At 38.7% G+C, this 19,819-nt stretch overlaps 1 protein-coding gene across 10 annotated transcripts in view; it reads right to left on the bottom strand.

Annotated features, from left to right (window-relative positions):
* LOC137286175 (receptor-type tyrosine-protein phosphatase H-like) overlaps positions 1–19,819 on the bottom strand; it is a 298,258-nt gene that overhangs the window by 61,816 nt on the left and 216,623 nt on the right. For 6 of the 10 annotated variants that reach the window (XM_067817864.1, XM_067817865.1, XM_067817869.1 and 3 more), the window contains exon 2: positions 2,233–2,305. The exons of the other annotated variants lie outside the window; for them this stretch is intronic. In XM_067817864.1, coding sequence (XP_067673965.1) covers positions 2,233–2,305 — 73 coding nt within the window. The remainder of the gene's footprint in view (positions 1–2,232; positions 2,306–19,819) is intronic. 10 annotated transcript variants of the gene reach the window in all.

Here is a 19,819-nt window from a genome sequence, read left to right as displayed (position 1 = left end):
ACAATGGTGCGCCGATGAAAGTCGAAACGTCGAGCAACTGTAGACAGCAACTCCCCAGCTTCAAGTCGGCCTATGGCGATGTTTCGGCACTCAGTCGTGGCAGGGTGATTTCCACTTTTCCAGTCAAAATAGAATGACAAAATTTAACGCGTTTGCCTTTTGGTAACGATCAATGCCACGTGCTTTTCTGTTTTTACTTGCACGCGAAAAAATCATTATTGCTTAGATGTAGCATAAACTTTACATATGTAGTAAGTTAATATTCGCGAAGAGGTTTGCATATTTTTCTTTCTGATCCTGTCCCCCTCCTGTTTTGGATTGAATGATGCCTCAAAACATCTCTTTCAACACGTGCAACATGTGCAGACGTTATATGGGTGTGTTGTGAGACGCCTGCATTTGCAAATGGGACTTACCATTTTCTCGATTGAGATATGTTCTTCCATGAGTTGATAAAATCCCATACCATTACACTTACCATTACAGACCCTAACGTCACGGAAACTGTAACTGGACTCATTTGTGAACAATACTTGAGTCCAAGCCGTGTGCACAGGACGCCAAATGTGGTCAAAACTCAACTATGTCGGGCATTAGCCCCGCCAGCGGTTGCCTGTGGATCTGCCACTGGCTTGTCTGTACGAGTGAATGTTCCGAACTGCCCATACAACAAGTTGGCATCGAGTCTGAAGAAGTAGCGCCAATATCTTGTTTGTGTTGACATGAGGCGACGAATTAACGCCGAGTACGGTATGTCAAGAGTGTTGCCCTGATGTAATTATGTCTCAAGAGAGAATATGAAAACCTCTTGTAAGTCCCTAAACGTTGATTTTCAGCAAGCCGTAGGATCGTGTAATGTAAAAGAAAGATATACTTGACGCACCCTCGGTATGTCTCCTTATCATATGTCCTCAGTTACAAATGTTTAAACACGGACTGACAATTTACTTTGCGGACAAAATAAAACTCACACAAATGCCTACCATTCTTGCTTATAAATATATTTTATCTCTTAATATTTAGCGGTTGATTGTGAATGAATGAAGTTACGTATAACAAACGTCTTTTTCTCGTAACTTCTTTTTCTCCATGCCATTACTCTATGAATATCCATCAATATGAATATATTATTATATAATATATAATATATTATTTCGCTTAATAGTTACAGTGATGACACCATTTAACATACAAGCAATACTAAAATGGTGAAATTCATGTTTTTGTGTTACTTTTTAAAGACAACCCTACTGGTTGGTAAGAACATCTCATGACATGGAAGCACACTGATGTCAATACTTTTTAGGATAGGCGAACAGTCGTGATGACCGTTTGTGGCAGATGTAACAGTTTGTTGAATCCCTGTAAATGGGTGCAAGTGACCAGGTGTGCCGATATTGATCAAATACATACATTAATCTACATAATTATGTATCTATGACTATAAATTGAATACATTACTTTCCTACGCATATACGATACCTATAAATAAAAAGTAACTGACAAACAATGCTACAGTATCTTGAGGATAAAAGTCAACACTTTGTTGTTTTGTTGACATTTTGGATCATTTCAAATTCTATGTCACGACCACCGCAGCGGACTACAGACACCTCTACAGAAGACGGAGAATCTCCGACTATAAGTAGAGGGAATTTCCTTTCTATTCACATGCATTTGACGTTTTTTCACAAAATCTATGCGTTTTATTTGTCCAGCCCATTTCCTATAAAGACTACAGTAGATCATGCATAGATCCATGAAGGATCACTATCCTGCTTATTTTTGCCTGCATAATTGCGACAAATGTTACATTTTCGGGTTCCATTTCTTACTTTCCCCGTATTCTTACCACCTTGTCTCACATTTTCAGGAAAAAAATATTCGAATATGGCGGTCACTATCATTTGTAAACCACCTCTCTTTGGTATATTAATTCCGTTTTGTTACAGTCTCTCTCACAGTAAACAATCATTTTCATTGTGTAAATAGATTATGTACTTGTGTCGTTTCAACAAATAATAAGTTTTTATTGTTGAATTTATACAACTTGCATATTGCTTTTACTCATACCTAAAATAGCCGAACAAACTACGCAGTCAATTCTTAAGTGACAATTTTATGCTGGAATATTATGCTGTTTAATTACATGTAGAGGAGTTACTTGTTCTGCCATGTTTCTGTGACACTGCCACTGTTAATACAAAAAAGTGTTAATAGATGAGAACGTACGGGTAGTTGTTGCGGCAGTAGTCGTAGTAGTCGTTGAAGTGGAGTCAGTCGTTGAAGTGGAAGCATTGCTCATCTGAAAGTGGAAAGATTATTTAATGAACGCGTAAACATTGTGGCAATTCAACGACGCTATTGTAATCGCAACACCTGTTTACTGAAAGTTTGTTTAATAATGTTCATATGTTCTTGTCTGCGATCCTCCCAGGCAGAATCTACACACACACACACGCACACACACATATTTATATGTGCATATATGACATTTTCATTAGATGTCAGTGTGGCAACCAGTCTGGTAATATTCCAAGAGATTCGTGGGTACGTTTAAGTGCACAGGGTTGTGTATTGTACACAAGGGTTTTGACAACGCTGAAAACGTTGCACACAAAGTTGGATCAGGAGTCTCGGGACTTAGCCAGCTCGCCCACCACATGTTACAGGATGTTAGAGGCAGAGACACAGCTGGTATCCTCATAACGTTTCTCGTGTTATTAATGATAAACGTGATCGAGTTTTTATAGCGAAAGTGATCGAATTTAGTTTCACGCCGCTCTTAGTAATATTCCACCCTGAAGTATCTTCTCGACTGCCAGATCTCAGTCGAAGAAAACGCCAGCCTTAAAATATATTAATAAATAACATAATGTAAGCAATATCAGACTTCGGGATTTTTAAAATCTTTCGTGCAAACATCGACTTTTAAGAGACATTATTGAATTATATATTAATCTTGCCAATACGACATCGTCCTCTGCTGATTACCCAGTCACGTTGGAATTTCAGGGAACGCAATGGCTGATTTTGTTGTAAAGGCATCGCTCAACAAATCTGTGACACTCAAGTAGGTTGAAATAAGATACATGTAATAAAGCCCTACATTGCACCAACTGGGGTCGTCGGTCCAGATTTGAAAAGGTCATCATGCGACGATATCGTATTGGCCATACTAGATATGCTTGTTAAAAGGTGAAGATCCTCCCTTTTGCATCCCTTGTGATGCGAGAATAACAGCCAAGCATATCCTGCTTGACTGTGTTGAATTCCTCACCACAGGGAATATATTTTACTGTAAAAACAGTTAAGGATCTTTTTACAACTGTTAGTTCTCATGTAAATGGGTTTCATTGATGAAATCTGATCAATGTCCTCGGATGACAGGTTTATATAATTTACCATAAATTACAATATTTTGTGCACCAATTAAAGTTTAGCGTCACGATATGGCTGGAATATTGCCGACGTGACAATAAATTATAACTCACCCACTCACCCACTTTTTAATGTTCCATCAACATCAGGACAAGCTTTTCTTAAGGTACACCAGAAATGGGCTTCAGACATTTCACCTTATAGGAAATCGAACCCGAGTCTTAGGCGTGACGAGCAATCGCTTTCCACTACGCCATCGTCCTGTCAATCTTTTCAAACCTGCAGTATATGTCTTCTTTGTTTGAATAGCACAGAGACGCCCCTTTGTGTTACAGACGCCACTCCCTTCTTCATAACCAAGCAATGAACGAAATCAACTCAAAACTGTGAGAAGCGGAAACGATAAGACAGATTATTCGCAGTCTCGTATTTTCGAAACTAGTTATTAGCAAAATATTGGATGTGTCCTGGTTTCAAGTTTTGCAGAGGGTAATGGCTGGTTCTTGTACAAAATCCTTGTCATCAACAATGATCTTTGTTCCGAAACTTTAAATTAGCATTTACATTTCATACTTTCGTTAACACATGACTGGATAGTTGAAGCAAACTTACACATTCGCTAACATCAAAGGTTTCTTTGAACATTACATTATTGAGATTTTGATATGTTGCGTATGAAGCTGTTGAAGTGTTACGAAATGAATCCTCACCAAGAACGGAATTACAAATTATGATCATTATATATATGTCAGTAGTTGTAAACGGTTCCCAAACTATGATGTCAGCATCATCCAAAATTGTCATACAAGTAAACCCCATATAATATGATTGTGATACTGCATAGGATTGTTCTAATGTTTCTAATGTTAAGTTACGTTCTGTATTTGTGTTGCATTTATAAGTAAAGTTATATTTTGACTTCCATTACTTCAAAGATGAACGTGTTTATGATCCAGTGTTATATCTTGTACAACAATGTTATCCATTGTACCTGTAGATGCAGTAAGGGGCAGTTTTTTGCAGACCTGAGGGGTAGAATAGGTCTTCAGCAACTCATGCCTCAATAAAAGGCGACTATGCTTGTCGTATGAGGCGACTAATGAGATTGGGTGGTCAGGCTCGCTGACTTGGCTGACACATGTCATCGATTTTTCAATTGTGCAGATCGATGCTCATGCTGGTGCTCACTTGATTGGTCGAGACTGGATTATTTACGGATCGCCGCCATATAGTTGGAATATTGCAGAGTGCGGCGTAAAACTAAACTCACTCGCTCAGTTTTGTGAGACATTTACACTCCCGCTATATTTAGGCAGAAGCTTCCAATGTGTTCTCGTCCATAGAATGCTACAGAATGGCATGGTAAAGGCTACCATATTCCATTCCAGAATCATCTGGGAGAGGTATATACGAGGATCTAGCTATTGCCTCTAATCTCACGTTACATCTCAAGCCTCAAGAATACAACTGAGATTTCTTATTCTCAGTAGAAGCAGTCCCTAGTATGGTCGACTTTCTGTTGGTGGCGATCAGTAGCCTGCATTTATTTTTATTGTATTGGCCATTAGATTTAACATTCCACGCTAGTTTTAATTCTAATTGTGATATTCTAGTTGTTTTACTTTCATTCGTCGACAGGTTTTTATAATATAGATATATTCCATTTCAAAGTCACATGTGTTCTCGTCACGATATGGCTGAAATATTGCCGATGTGACGTTAGTTATTAACTCGCTCACTTACTCTCAACAGAAACAATATGAACCGAAGGCCGTTGGTTGGATTCCTTTGCATGCCTTGCCATGGGAATTTAGGAAATGACACAAGGCCATCTTGCATTTAGAATAATAAGTGAGAGGGTTATGTGCATTAGCTGTCCATGTGGACTTGTATTAAACAACCCGCAACACTCCAGCAAAGTCCCAAATGCAGCATACAAGCCTATGGACGTAGCTGTGTGCGGTGATGAAACTATGGTTTCTGATTTGGGCCATCGCTTTCTCGCCTTCAGTTTTGGAGGCGAGAAAGCGAGAAAGCGATATCACAAGACAAGAAAGCGATAACGCGAGACGAGAAAGCGATATGTCAGTGCATTGCTTGAGGGTGACACTGGTAAAATGTATGAAAACCTCGGGCACCAACATACCCGGCTAATCCAGCGTAAGAATGTATCGAGTCATTAAATGAACGCGTGAATCAAATCAGTACCTTGCAACACTGTTACTTATGAAATATTTCTTTTTATTATTCAAATGCTTTAAAATGTTTAACCACACAATGTATTTCATCATAATGTATATACATGACGCATTGTTTAATTAACATGTGAAATGAAAATGAATTGAAATGTGATTGGCAGCCATATATCTATCCTGATCAATACCTGAGGTTTTGTGATAGGAAACCTGATCTTACTGGAACGGATGTAGCCATGTAGTCATGTTTTTTTAATCCTTTCTACTTAATTTGAATTTAATGTTGTTGCTGATATGAAGGCAAAGTATGAATACAGCATTCGTAGCTGATCAGAAACATTTTCTCATGATGAATGCTGTCAGTAACGGTTTATCTGATATGAACCTGATTGTGAACGTTAAGCAATTGCGGAACGAACTCCAACGTTTCTACACATGCCTAAGCCAGATAATAACCCCTCGAATGTTTGCCGATATATACTCACATGCAAAAGTAACGCAAGTCACGTATAAAGTATACATGTGTGTAATTTTCAATATTACATACAGGAACTGCAAACATGGTCAGGTCAGATGGACAATAACCTTGAGTGAAGACATTTTATTGGCTACCAAGACTGATGACATTATAAAGTTTTCGAACGTTAAAGGAGTTGACAAGAACGGTTCTCGCTGGTGGTGACCGGAATTGTGCCGATCTTGTCGAGGGGTGGTCGCGGTCTAAGGTCTGTGTTGCGTTGTATCGATGCTGGAGACGGTAAATCGTGATCTGTTTACGTCGAAATGACGGGCAACATTTTGAAAAAACACTCAAGCTTCCAAATGTCCGACAACATAGTTTCTTTCAATTTGAGTTAAACGTGGCAGTGTTGAGCAAAGAGTGATAGACCCAACTTGTGTGCAGTCTTACACCCACATGTTCATTGGTATGGTGTGATTTGGTGATTCCTTCTGTTGATGTGTTTGTGTTGGGGACTTCCAAAACGCAACAAAAATTATTTATTGACAACAGCATCAAGCTTCACTATATGTCAACATCTCGTATCAATTTAGGGTTCGGAGTTTCTTTACTGTTGGGATAAAAACATGCGTTTCTTATGCGCGTGAGTGTACATTCCATTTGTCCTTCAAAGGCAAAATGGATGTGAATGTGTAACAACAGAGCTCGCGGAAAAAATAAGCATGTTTTGCCGAACATGTAACACTCTCCCTTGCACATGCTGGTTCTAGGAGCTGAACACTGAATTGTGAAAACTGTCCTCATGCCCCAAATTCAGCGGCGAACGTTGTGATTTTGCATCGAAATAACGTTTGCACTGTGTCATTTACTTTTACAGTGTCATCTTGCATTGAATGCTACCCTTCAACAGCAAGCGTCAGTACACACTCTCCAGTTACAAGCATTAGTGAATAGTTTGTTGGCGGATCCTGTGAGCGATCAACTGATCTTATATTACATTCAACTAATGTAAAATGTAACATGTGAATAATGTATTAAGTTGTAGAGATTGTATATATTGTATAAATGTAATATGTGAATATTGTATAAAGTGGTGACGTCTATCATTCTGACACAGATCACCCGTCTAGTCGTCATATGCAATTCCTATTTCAAATCACAAAAAAGGATCTTTTCACTAATGACAGTTCTATTCAAATTATTGCATTTTAGATTTGTTTAATGATATATATTGTAAATAGATAGATAAATATCTTAAGATTAGAAGCTTAAATTAGTAACTTAGATAGCCATCAGCTCTATCCTTAAAAGAGTACTGTAAAATTATCGTCCTGCTGAGAGGGTACGGTAGTCCCAAAACATTCCAAGTAAATTAAAACTTTCCGTGTTTTTAATCGTAGTATACTTTTTAATCAATGGCTAGACGTGTCCAAATTGCTAGCAGCTGAAGGGTTCATGCAGGAAGCAATTTACTGGCCCCAAGTATTGAGATCTACTTTCAGTTGCTGGCAATCTATACCCTGTTTTCACGTTGACGTGTTATTTCTGGTTTATAAGTTTTAGATTTAGTTACTAGTTTAATATGGATATCTGTCATACATTAGTATGGAATCCGAGAAGGGACACTGTCGCGTTGTCGCATCGTCGCGTTGTCGCCCTCTCAAAAAACAAGCAAAATGAGGCGAAAACTAATCAAAGCGCGACAACGCGACATTTCACCTATTTGTCGCGATGTCTGGTGTCGCTTTTTTAATAACATTTTCTCTGTTCCTTCAAAGTGCGACAAGCGACATAGGGACACTTTTCAAGGTTAAAATATGTCGCGTTGTCGCATTGTCGCCATATTCTCTAAAACGCGGCATAGCGACAATGCGACAAAATATGTGTCGCATTGTAGTGTCAGAAACCAGCTTTCCCTCCCTCACTCCTCTCACTCTGCGACGCTCCGCTCCTCTCCAATCCGCTCCACTCCACTCTACTCCGCTCCTCTCACTCCGCTCACCCAAGGTTTATTGGTAAATAGCAAGCTATTTCATTTCTGTTTGAATCCTATATTATTAACCCTGCACATAGTCTGATTCACAATATACCTCATAATTTTATCATACGGATTCTATATCCAGCTATACACATGTACTTGTATCCTTTCAAACCTACGGCTGCTCTATCATAATAATTTTTAGCAAAATGGTCAGTCTGAATAGAACCATTCCGTTAAGCAACGACAATCAACCACTCTGGACTTCACGGCAATATGTACGTTCATTTATTATTGTTGAACCTCTGATTTTGATCCCTGGGTATCTGAACCCTTTAGAAATATCGAAAAATAATCATGCTTGTGATAGTTTTACATTCCGCCGTAACTAATAAAATTTTGACGAAATGTCGCATTGACGCATCGCCGCGTGCCGCGCTTTGTTATACTAATCGAACAATGATAAATGAACTTCCATGTTGTCGTGTAGTGTGTGGGTTAAGGGTGCGTGGCTAATGGAATGGCGTATTCAAACATTTTGCTGAAGAATATTATGATTGAGTAGGTGCATGTTTGAAACGACACAAGTAGATAAGTATAGCTGGATATAGTATCCATTTGAGAAAAGTATGAGATATATTGTGAATCATCTCATGTGCAGGGCTAATAAGACAGGATTCAAATAGAACTAAAAACAGACATTGCAACACATTACTGTAATGAAATACCTCGCTAATTTCCGAAGCTTCCTAAACCTTGAGAGAGTGGAGCGGCGGGGAAGTGGGGAGTGGTGTGGGGTGAAGAGGAGAGGAGTCGGCTAGGGTGGAGCGGAGTAGAACGGAGCGCAGGAGGAGTGAAGGGGAGGAGGGGGAGAAGAGAGGTGTGGTGTGGAATGGAGTGAAACGTCGCAGAGTAGGAGGCAGGGAGAGTTGGTTTCTGGCACTTCAAGGGTACGCAACACTACCAAGCCATTTCATCGTTTCTATTAAACGATCCCTCCAAAAGAAACGCATAGGCAATTTGTATTTTTACAACTCTAGTAATTACCAATTGTGTTTACACAGTCGTCAAAATATGTAACAAAAGTGTTGAAAACATGATTTTACACAATTTACTGACTGGCAATAAAAATCCAGACTACTTTCCGAAATTGGCATTCGTTTTGAAGGCGTTTCAAGGTGAAATCACAACGTCACGTCTTGACTCGACATGGAACATTGCCATTGAGAGATGCTGGAGATTACCAATCTTCTGTTGGCAGGCGTCTGAATGTTAGTCTGAGCAAGATATAATGAGTTTCAGCTCGTTGCAGCTGGTAAAAGAACAACAGGTATAAGAAATCACCGGTCCCGTGCAGGCAGACCTCGAGTTACCACTGCAGCTCAAGATCGGTACATAAAGTACTGCAGTTGAGTGAACATACTCCCATGGGCGCGAGTACAGCAGTCAGGGCACCTGGACTTCAGAGGATGTCAGGTCAAACTTACGGGACAGGTTGAAAGAGATTCGTTTGAGAGCCAGAAAACCCGAAGTCAGGGTCGTCATCATCGTGCTCCGCGTCTTCGCTATCTAGAAGTATAATATCTGTTTTATAGACATTACCTTTTTCTAAGCTCATGCACTCATTACTCACGTAAAATTTCATGCACTAAAGTCTATTTATGGACGAGTTATGCATGTTTGAAACTTTTCGCAACAGATTTCAAGTCTATGCGTTTCCTTCTTGGGATAGTATAGGCACCCGTGAAGAGCCACCTCCTCGTTTTGGGTGTTGGGTAACGCTATGTGCTCTTCTCCCGTTTGGACCCGGGACAGAATGTGTCCACAGCACCCCATTGCTGGTCGTAAGAGGCGACCAAATTGGGCAACCTGTTGGCAGAGGGTGTCGGTGGAGGAGGGGGATCATGGTGGTTGAGGGCACTGGAACAAGGACTAGGTGATCCTGTTGCCCAACACGCCACTTCGGCCCTAACTGCACCTAGACGGGTGGTTGAATAGGCCCGATTCAATCAATCGTCTGGTCACGCCAAGCCCTGTGCTACAAAGTACTGTTGCACCAAAGTTTGAAAATTATCTTATGATATGTTTTAAAGTCTTGGTGGATATTTTGGACTCCGAATTTCAATACATAAGTTAATGTCTATTTTTGCCTAGAGTTGTATGCCAGCAGGCGGTGGCTCATGGGCCAATCTGGTGGAATCATTAATCTTTTAATTTTTCTACTGGAGTATATCATCCGGGTATCCTTGGTGCTGCAAGCTGGAGATCCGCTTGTTTTTAGCATTGTCCTTGTGATACGCCGTGGTGGGTGGGGAGCTCGGATGATGAAACTTATACACGTACTATGGCATACAAAAAAAACCCTAAAACGAAACAAGCGTCAACTGGACAGTGATGATGATGATCAACGACCTTCAAATTCAAATGAATATTGGCCACGATTTCTAGTGATCGAGACACTTGACAAATCACCTCTAAAACTCAATCCTTTTTCGATATCAAAAGGTGTGCATGGTATTGCTGGTGAAGTTTCTAACATAAAACGGTTACGTACAGGCTCTCATAGAATGTAGTAGAAAACAACAGGCAACAAATTTGATGTCAACTGAGTTATTCGTTGGAATACCGGTATCAGTTACTCCGCATAGAACTTTGAACTCAAGTAAAGGCATCATGCGAGACCGGGACCAGCTGTTTGCCGATATGAATGAACTGGACATTGCCTCGGAAATGAAGGACCAAGGAGTAACTTTTGTGAAACGATTTATGACCCGGAAAAATTCTGAAAGTAGACCAACAAATACCTACTTATTCCATTTTTCTTCGCCAACTGCTCCGACATCAATTGAAGCAGGATATTGCAATATCAACGTTGACATTTAAATTCCAAACCCTCTGAGGTGTTTTAAATGTCAAAAGTATGGACATGGTGCCAACAGCTGCACAAATTCCATAACATGCGCTCACTGCGGTGAAAAAACTCAAGTGACTGAAGATTGTGATAGTAACTTTAAAAAATGTACAAACAGCTCTGGCACTCATTCATCTTTTTCTAAAGACTGTGCATTATGGAAACCACAGATGGAAACAAACAAAATTAAATTCACCAGAAGTATTAGTTTTGCTGATGCCAAAAAACTTGCAATTGCTGTTCAGACCCCAGAACCAAATCAATCATATGCCTCTGTTACACGAGTATCCGCTGGAACGAGTCAAAAAGTAACTGCAACCATGTCCACCTTTTCCACATCGTGCCAAACTGATTTGACATGGGTTGACACGGATACAGCTGAGGTATATCCACCTCACCAGTCAACGCAAACCATTGAATCACAGTCAAACACACCAGTCACAGTTGAAGTTCAGTCTCGGTTATTGTCAAAGGAAAAATCATCATGACAGTCTACCCCAACACTCTCTATTGGAAATTATGGGAAGCAAGTTTCAAAAACCAAAGTAAAAACAAACAATCAGAGTGGCAGAGCCTCTAAAGGGGCAGAAGACAAGATCCAGATATACAATAGGTTTGGATCCCTTGAAGCCATGGACGTGTCTGAAAACATCCAGCAAAGGGCAGATAGTCTGTCACCCTCTCGAAAGTCAAGGGGTAGATCCCCAATATAACCCCAACCCCATGTGTACTCACGGGCGATCTGAATGGCCACACCCCGCTCTGGGGGGAGTGAGACCACAAACACTAAAGGTAAAATTATTGAAGATTTTATTTCAAATAATAATTTATGTATATACAGTGATGGTGCAGATACATATTTACATCCTGGAACAGGAACATATTCAGCCCTTGACCTGTCAATAACTGACTCCAGCTTACTTAATGAATTTGAATGGTCAGTCCACGAAGACCTTTGTGGAAGTGACCATTTTCCTATTATACTTAAACGTGTGACCCCATCTGATACTCCTCCATTGTCTAGATGGAATTTTGAAAAGGCTAACTGGGCTTTATATGAAACACTGTGTGCTGAAAAACTTAAACCCGATCGGTTTATTGACGTTCCCGATGCTATTAAGTGTTTTTCTGATGAACTGAATTCCATAGCTGATGAGTGTATACCAAAGTCCTCTGCAGTTCCACATATTCGAAAACCATGGTTCAGCGATGAATGCAAACAAGCTAGGAAGGCAAGGAAAAAAGCAGAACATTATTTCCATCGCCATTCTAAGGTGTATAATTTAAATAAATTTTAAATAAACATTTTAAATGCTAAAGCACGGCGTACTTTTAAACAGAACAAACGCCAATCTTGGCAACATTATGTATCCAAAATCAATTCTCGGACACACATGTCCAAAGTATGGAACATGGTCCAAAAAATTAAAGGTAAAGGTACTAAATCTACTGTCCATCATCTTAAACATGGAGATCAGTTACTTACGGATAAATCAGATATCGCAAATAAAGTGGGCGAAACCCTCGCTAAACACTCTTCCTCTTCTAATTGTTTACCTAAATTCCAGCAGTATCAAAACAACAAGAAAAGAAAACTATTAATTTCAACTCAGATAATGGGGAAGATTATAATGAAACTTTTTCTATTCATGAGCTCCATATATATACTGCTCTTGATCAAGTTCATGATACTGCTACAGGAGCTGATAACATACATTAACATACATACATTATCAACTCCTGAAGCACTTACCAAAATCCTGCCTAGAAACCCTTCTAAATATTTTTGATGATATTTGGACATCGGGTAACTTTCCTCCCTCATGGCGTGACGCCATAGTAGTACCAATACCTAAACCCGGACGTGATCATACCGATCCGTCCAATTATCGACTTATTTCACTAACTAGCTGTGTTTGCAAGACCATGGAACACATGATAAATAATCGGCTTGTTTCGTACTTGGAAAGTAATAACCTTATGACAGACATACAATGTGGTTTCCGACAAAACAGGAATACAGTCGATCACTTAGTGCGTTTGGAATCATTTGTGAAAAATGCGCTGATTAATAAGCAACACATGATTTTGGTTTGCGAGGTCGTTTGCCTGAATTCATAGCCAAATTTTTAAATAACAGGCAATTTCAAGTCCGCGTGGGTTCTACTCTGTCTGATCATTACAATCAGGATCAGGGTAGTATTTTGTCAGTCACACTTTTTAGCATCAAGATCAACAGTCTGTCTAAAGTTTTAAACGATTTAATACATGGGTCCTTATTTGTGGATGGTTTTAATATTTCTTCTCGTGGTAAAAATATGCAACCTATTGAACGGCAACTGCAGCTGTGTGGCGCTGTGGCTTGTGCCACTGTCATTGGACCCAGAACAATATCTTCTAGGTTACCAGACAATAGTTCTATTTTTACAGCAGAAGCTAACGCTATATTAACAGCTCTTAAATATATTCAAAGACACCCTAGACGTAAACAATATATAATCTATTCCGATTCTCTTTCTTGCCTTCAGGCTATTAAAAATATTTCTTGTAAACATCCACCTTTAATAGAAATTATTGAATTGTATAATGATCTTGCTACTGGCCAATACGACATCGTCTTCTGTTGGTTACCCAGCCATGTAGGGATCTCTGATAACACATTGGCTGACCTTGCTACCAAAGCAGCACTCAACAAATCTGTGACACCACTTCTTATTCCTTACAGTGATTACAAAGCCACCATTAGATCTGACATACGTGATCTGATGCAGAAGAAGTGGGACACCCAAGTAGGTATCAATGAGTTACATGAGATAAAACCTTACATTGGTTATACCCACTTGGGTTGTCAGTCCAGATTTGAAGAGGTAATCATACGACGATGTCGTATTGGCCATACAAGATATACCCATAAGTACCTGTTAAAAGGTGAGGATCCTCCATTTTGTATCCCTTGTGATGGGAGAGTCACGGTCAAGCATATTCTGCTTGATTGTGTTGAATTCTCCATCACAAGGGATAAATATTTCAATGTTAAAACTGTTAAGGATCTTTTTGCAAACGTTAATTCTCATTTAATTATTGGTTTTTTAAAAGAAATCTTTTGATTGAATTTTAAATAATATGTCCTATAGATAGATGTTTTTTAATTATCGGTAATTTAGATTTGTGACTTGAATTGTTAGTGGCTATACACTCAAAGGGGGTTGAAGTATTGTAAAATTATTGTCCTCCTGAGAGGGTACGTAAGTCCACAAACATGCAAAGTAAATTCTAAATTTCCAGGTTTTGAATTGTAGAATAAGTGTATTTTTATTGTATGGCTAGTTTTCCCAAATTGCTGACGGCTGAGGGGATGCTGTAAATCCAACTAGGGTCCATGCAGGTAGCAGAAGTACTGTACGTCCCCATGGTCCCTAGTATAGTGATCTACCTTCAGTTGTTATCAGTCTATAGCCCAGTTTTATATTGTATTGTCCTCTATAGATAAATTGTTTTAGGCATAGCTACTAGTTTTACATTCTTTTCTGTGATGTTCTAGTTGTTTTACTGTCCTTCGTCGACAGGCTTTTATAATACTCATATATTCCATTTTAATGTTATGCTCCCGTCACGATATAGCTGAAATATTGCCGATGTGACGTTAAATATTAACTCACTCACTCATTCTTGGGATAGTATATCACAATGATAACAGTCCATTTGTATGGCGTTTTCCCATTATCACGTTCAAAACGGACCTAAAGTGTCTTTGAGGTGTCGGGTGGTTAAGTGATATCTCATTCTACTTGGTAAACATCCACTGCTGGCTGAACAGAGGCAGATCTCGAAGAAATTCATCAGCGTCGGATAGGACTGTATCATGAAACTGCCAAGAAACTGTCAAGCCACACTATGGAACATAGTGACCAATTCGAGGACATCACCTGATGTTTCTGCCGAGGTGGCTTGAATTTTTACAATACTAGTATTTCAGTTTCTCACAACCTGTCATCTTGGTATGGGCGAAATGTCATAAGTAATTAATATGTATGGTGCCGGGTATCGAACTTATGATAATAGTTATCTGGTGTGACTAAGAGACTAACTCTACACAGCAAATTGCCCCGCCTTGAATGACAGGGCAACCGTGTGCGGTGATTACAATGAAAAGTTGCGCAAATAATTGTCTTGATGCTAAAACAGACTTCATTCGCTAAATAAATTTATATATATAATAACACGTCACAATTTAATTCTGGACTCACAATAGTCCAGAAACTCTCAGCACTGTGGCCACTCTCGCACAAGGGATTTCGCAAAATTAAACAGGCAACTGTTATGTATGTGTGCAAAGGATGAAAAAATGAAAAAAATTTTTTTCGAAAACTCAAAATTTAAACTCGCTCGCCCATGGGCACGCCCATGGGCGAACAGTGGCCAATGGGTAGGCCCATGGGCAGGCCCATGGGCGAAAGTGTTTCATTTCATCTAGAATGAATGTTTTGGAGGTTGTAAATGAATGAAAAAATGTTAATAAGTATCATGACACAAATTTCAGCTTGTTGTGACTTGACTCTGCTAACTGACAGCGATTTTGAAAAATCTCGCCCATGGGTGAAAAACATATTAGCCCATGGACGAGAATAATTAATTTCATTGAAACTACATGGTTTTTTTCCAGGCTGTGCAGTCTTTCAATAAATGAACGTGTATTTATTATTGTCTTGACACGAAATTAAGCTTATTTTGACTTAATTCGGCTAATTAAGAGTGATTTTTCAAAAAGACTCGCCCATGGGCGAAAACCATTTGGCCCATGGGTGAGAATATTTACTTTTACTCAAAATACACCTTTTCCCATGTTTTGGAGGTTGTGAATGGATGAAAGTATGTTCATAAGTATCATGTCACAAAATTCAACTAATTTTGAATTAATTCCGTTAATTTAGAGCTATTTAAGAAAATCTCAACCATTGGCGAAAAACATTTTAGCCCATGGGCGAGAATATTTCCTTTTACCCCAAACACATCTTTTCCAGTATTTGGAGGTTGTAAATGAATGAAAGTACATTTATGAGTATCATGACAGAAATTTCAACTCATTTTGACTTAATTCCTCTAAATGAGAGCAATTTTGAAAACTCTCGCCCATGGGAGAAAGACATTTTAGCCTATGGGCGAGAATATTTGCCTTCACTCAAAATACATCTTTTCCTGTGGTTTGGAGGTTGTAAATGAATGAGGATATATATATGAGTATCATGGCACAAAATCCAACTCATTATGACTTAATTCTGCTAATTGAGACCGATTTTCAAAAACATCTCGCCCATGGGCGAAAAACACTGGGCCCATGAGCGAGAATATTTCCTTTTCACTCCAAATACATCTTTTCTAATGTTTTGGAGGATGTAAATGAATGAAAGTGCCATTATGAGTATCACGACACAAACTTCAACTGATTTTGACTTAATTTTGCGAATTCAGGAAGATTTTTTAAAATATGCCAGAATAATCACTTTTACTCAAAATACATCTTTTCCTGTGTTTTGGATTTTGTAAATGAATGAGGATATATTTATATGTATCATGGCACAAAATCCAACTCATTTTAACTTAATTCTGCTAATTTGTAACAAGTACAAGAATCTGGACTTCCACTTAAATTTTCATAGCTTTTCTTATTGTCTTGGAGGTTGTAAATATATGAATGAAAGTGTGTTTATAATTATCACGACCAAAAAAAATGAAATCATTCCGGTCTTAATTCGACTAATCTCTCTCGTGGACGAAAATATATTCCTTTGCTCGTTTTCTTTATTTTGCAAACATATAGATTAAAAATAGCTGAAATTCTAATGACAATTCAGTTTAATTTCGTGAGTTTAGTTTTATGTTGCACTCAGTAATATCCCAGCAATATGGCGGCGGTTTGTAGATAATCGAGTTTGGATCAGACAATCCAGTGATTAACAGTATGAGCATCGACCTGCACAATTGGGAACTGATGACATGTGTCAACCAAGTCAGCGAGCCTGACCACCCGATCCCGTTAGTCGCCTCTTACGACAAGCATAGTCGCCTTTTATGGCAAGCATGGGTTGTTTAAGCCCTTTACTTCCAGCAACATATACAATACACTTAGAATACTAAGCCTTGAGATTCTTTTGAATTTAGGTATTCTATAAATATACCAAAATTCAACCTATATCCATGAAGTTGAAGTTATTTGTGAAAGCCCTAATCAAGAGTGACCAAACTCCAGTGACTATACTGGGACACAATAGTAAACGGTGTTGTGAGATCTTTAAAGTGTATTGAAATATGTCTTGCCAATTCCGCTGACATTCACCAAATGTACCTACCTAGTAGTTTTAAGTGTACCTACCCAGTTTAGCATGTTTCGTTTGAATAGTGTGGTCTCCATTTTTAGTAATTCCCGTTTGCCCGTCCCGGCTTTTCCTCGTCCGAGGTTTTATGGGGTATTCTCCTATTTGTCAGACCAGAAATTGTCTACAACAGGGGTAGGTCACTCGCTTGTTTTCTTTACCATTTGTACTAATTAGTATGCGCCTCCTCCTGCTCCAATGCACACAGTGACCTGATTCGTCTCCATCGCAACTTAGGCTGCGTTTAACAGTACTTTAGCCAGTTTACTGTATCAGTCGAAATCTTACAATGAATGAATGAATGAATGAAGAGCAAGAAGTATATGTGAATGAATGAAAGAAATGATAAAAGAAAGAAGTGCATATGTGAATGAATGAGAAAGATATAATCAGAGAAAGAAGTACATGTGTGAATGAATGAAAGAATAAATGATACATCACGGCCATCCCTTCCAAAACATGCTAAAGAACGCAAAACTATCGTTAGATCACATGTGTTAACGTCAGCTTGTTATTGTCTCCCTGGTCAGGCGTAACAATTGTCAGACAGGTTAAAACAACAAACTATCTGATTGACTGCACAGCTACCTGTTGACGTAGTATACCCACATCACCTACTTTTCCTGCGTAACCTTCATCTACATCACCACCCTTAATATATTGAGCAGAGAGCAAGGAAGGCCCTATAGCTGTAACCACTGAACCGTGGCGTCTCTCTGCTCCCAAGTTCCCAAGTGGGGGTGTCCTTCTCTACCTATTCCATTAATCTTAAAACATCTAACAAGCTCAACGCATGCATTTCTTTACTCAAATGTGATGTTATACATATCATAAGAGTATTTTTATGTGTTATTCAGTTGATAAATTATTATTTCATGATACATATATGTACAATATTTTGCTTCGATTCTGTAACTACCCACATTATGACATTGAGACCATTCTGATTTATCGAGTAAAATACGATTGTATAGTTTTGAGTTTGAATCTTGGCATATTTTACTGGTTTGCCACTTTTGCACTCTACCTTTTTAAAGGGGGTGTGCATATTTTGGTGGTGTTTAGTATTCCATCTATTCATTTGGATATATTAATTTATTTGTTTTTGTTTTGTTTTTTACTGCTAGTGGGCCTGTTAGTCTGCTTTGATAACTGTAAATTTATTCTGACGTTTGACGAGCGGAACATGAAGTGGTGTTATCATGTATGTTATGTAATTATATTATTGGTATGGAGCGGCATTGATATGTATGTTTATGCTTGACAATCCAGTCCCGATTACTTGAGGAGATTAGTTTAAACTATACATTAACGTATCCATACTATTAATGTATAATCATTATATCGGGCTATGAGGAATACGTAATGTAATCAAGATTGACTTTGCGTTTACTTTTCTATTTTTGAAATAAATTTTCCCTATTTTTGCTACACTCGAACAGATTTACTTTGGCTTCCGTGATTGTGGTCTCTAAGTATTTTAGAAATTATGTTGTTGAGACATCTGGAACTGTTGATCTGCAGTCTTCCAAAATTCATTTTCACGAGATATATTCTCCCTTTTTACCAGTTCTCAGAATGAACATATAGCTGTTTACACAAAGGTATCTTCCCGTAAAATAAGTAGGACAGCTATAGGACCAGGGAGACAATAACAAGCTGATGTTAACACATGTGATCTAACGATAGTTTTGCGTCCTTTAGCATGTTTTGGAAATGATGGCCGTGATGTATCATTTATTCTTTCATTCATTCACATATGTACTTCTTTCTTTGATTATTTCTTTCATTCATTCACATATACTTCTTGCTCTCCATTCATTCATTCATTCATTGTAAGATTTCGACTGATACAGTAAACTGGCTGAAGTACTGTTAAACGCAGCCTAAGTTGCGATGGAGACGAATCAGGTCACTGTGTGCATTGGAGCAGGAGGAGGCGCATACTAATTAGTACAAATGGTAAAGAAAACAAGCGAGTGACCTACCCCTGTTGTAGATAATTTCTGGTCTGACAAATAGGAGAATACCCCATAAAACCTCGGACGAGGAAAAGCCGGGACGGGCAAACGGGAATTACTAAAAATGGAGACCACACTATTCAAACGAAACATGCTAAACTGGGTAGGTACACTTAAAACTACTAGGTAGGTACATTTGGTGAATGTCAGCGGAATTGGCAAGACATATTTCAATACACTTTAAAGATCTCACAACACCGTTTACTATTGTGTCCCAGTATAGTCACTGGAGTTTGGTCACTCTTGATTAGGGCTTTCACAAATAACTTCAACTTCATGGATATAGGTTGAATTTTGGTATATTTATAGAATACCTAAATTCAAAAGAATCTCAAGGCTTAGTATTCTAAGTGTATTGTATATGTTGCTGGAAGTAAAGGGCTTAAACAACCCATGCTTGCCATAAAAGGCGACTATGCTTGTCGTAAGAGGCGACTAACGGGATCGGGTGGTCAGGCTCGCTGACTTGGTTGACACATGTCATCAGTTCCCAATTGTGCAG

The sequence above is a fragment of the Haliotis asinina genome, chromosome 6 (assembly GCF_037392515.1).
Source record: "Haliotis asinina isolate JCU_RB_2024 chromosome 6, JCU_Hal_asi_v2, whole genome shotgun sequence".
Lineage (NCBI taxonomy): Eukaryota > Metazoa > Mollusca > Gastropoda > Lepetellida > Haliotidae > Haliotis > Haliotis asinina.
The sequence above is the reverse complement of the archived record's forward strand: the minus strand, read 5'-3'. Positions and strand labels throughout refer to the sequence as shown.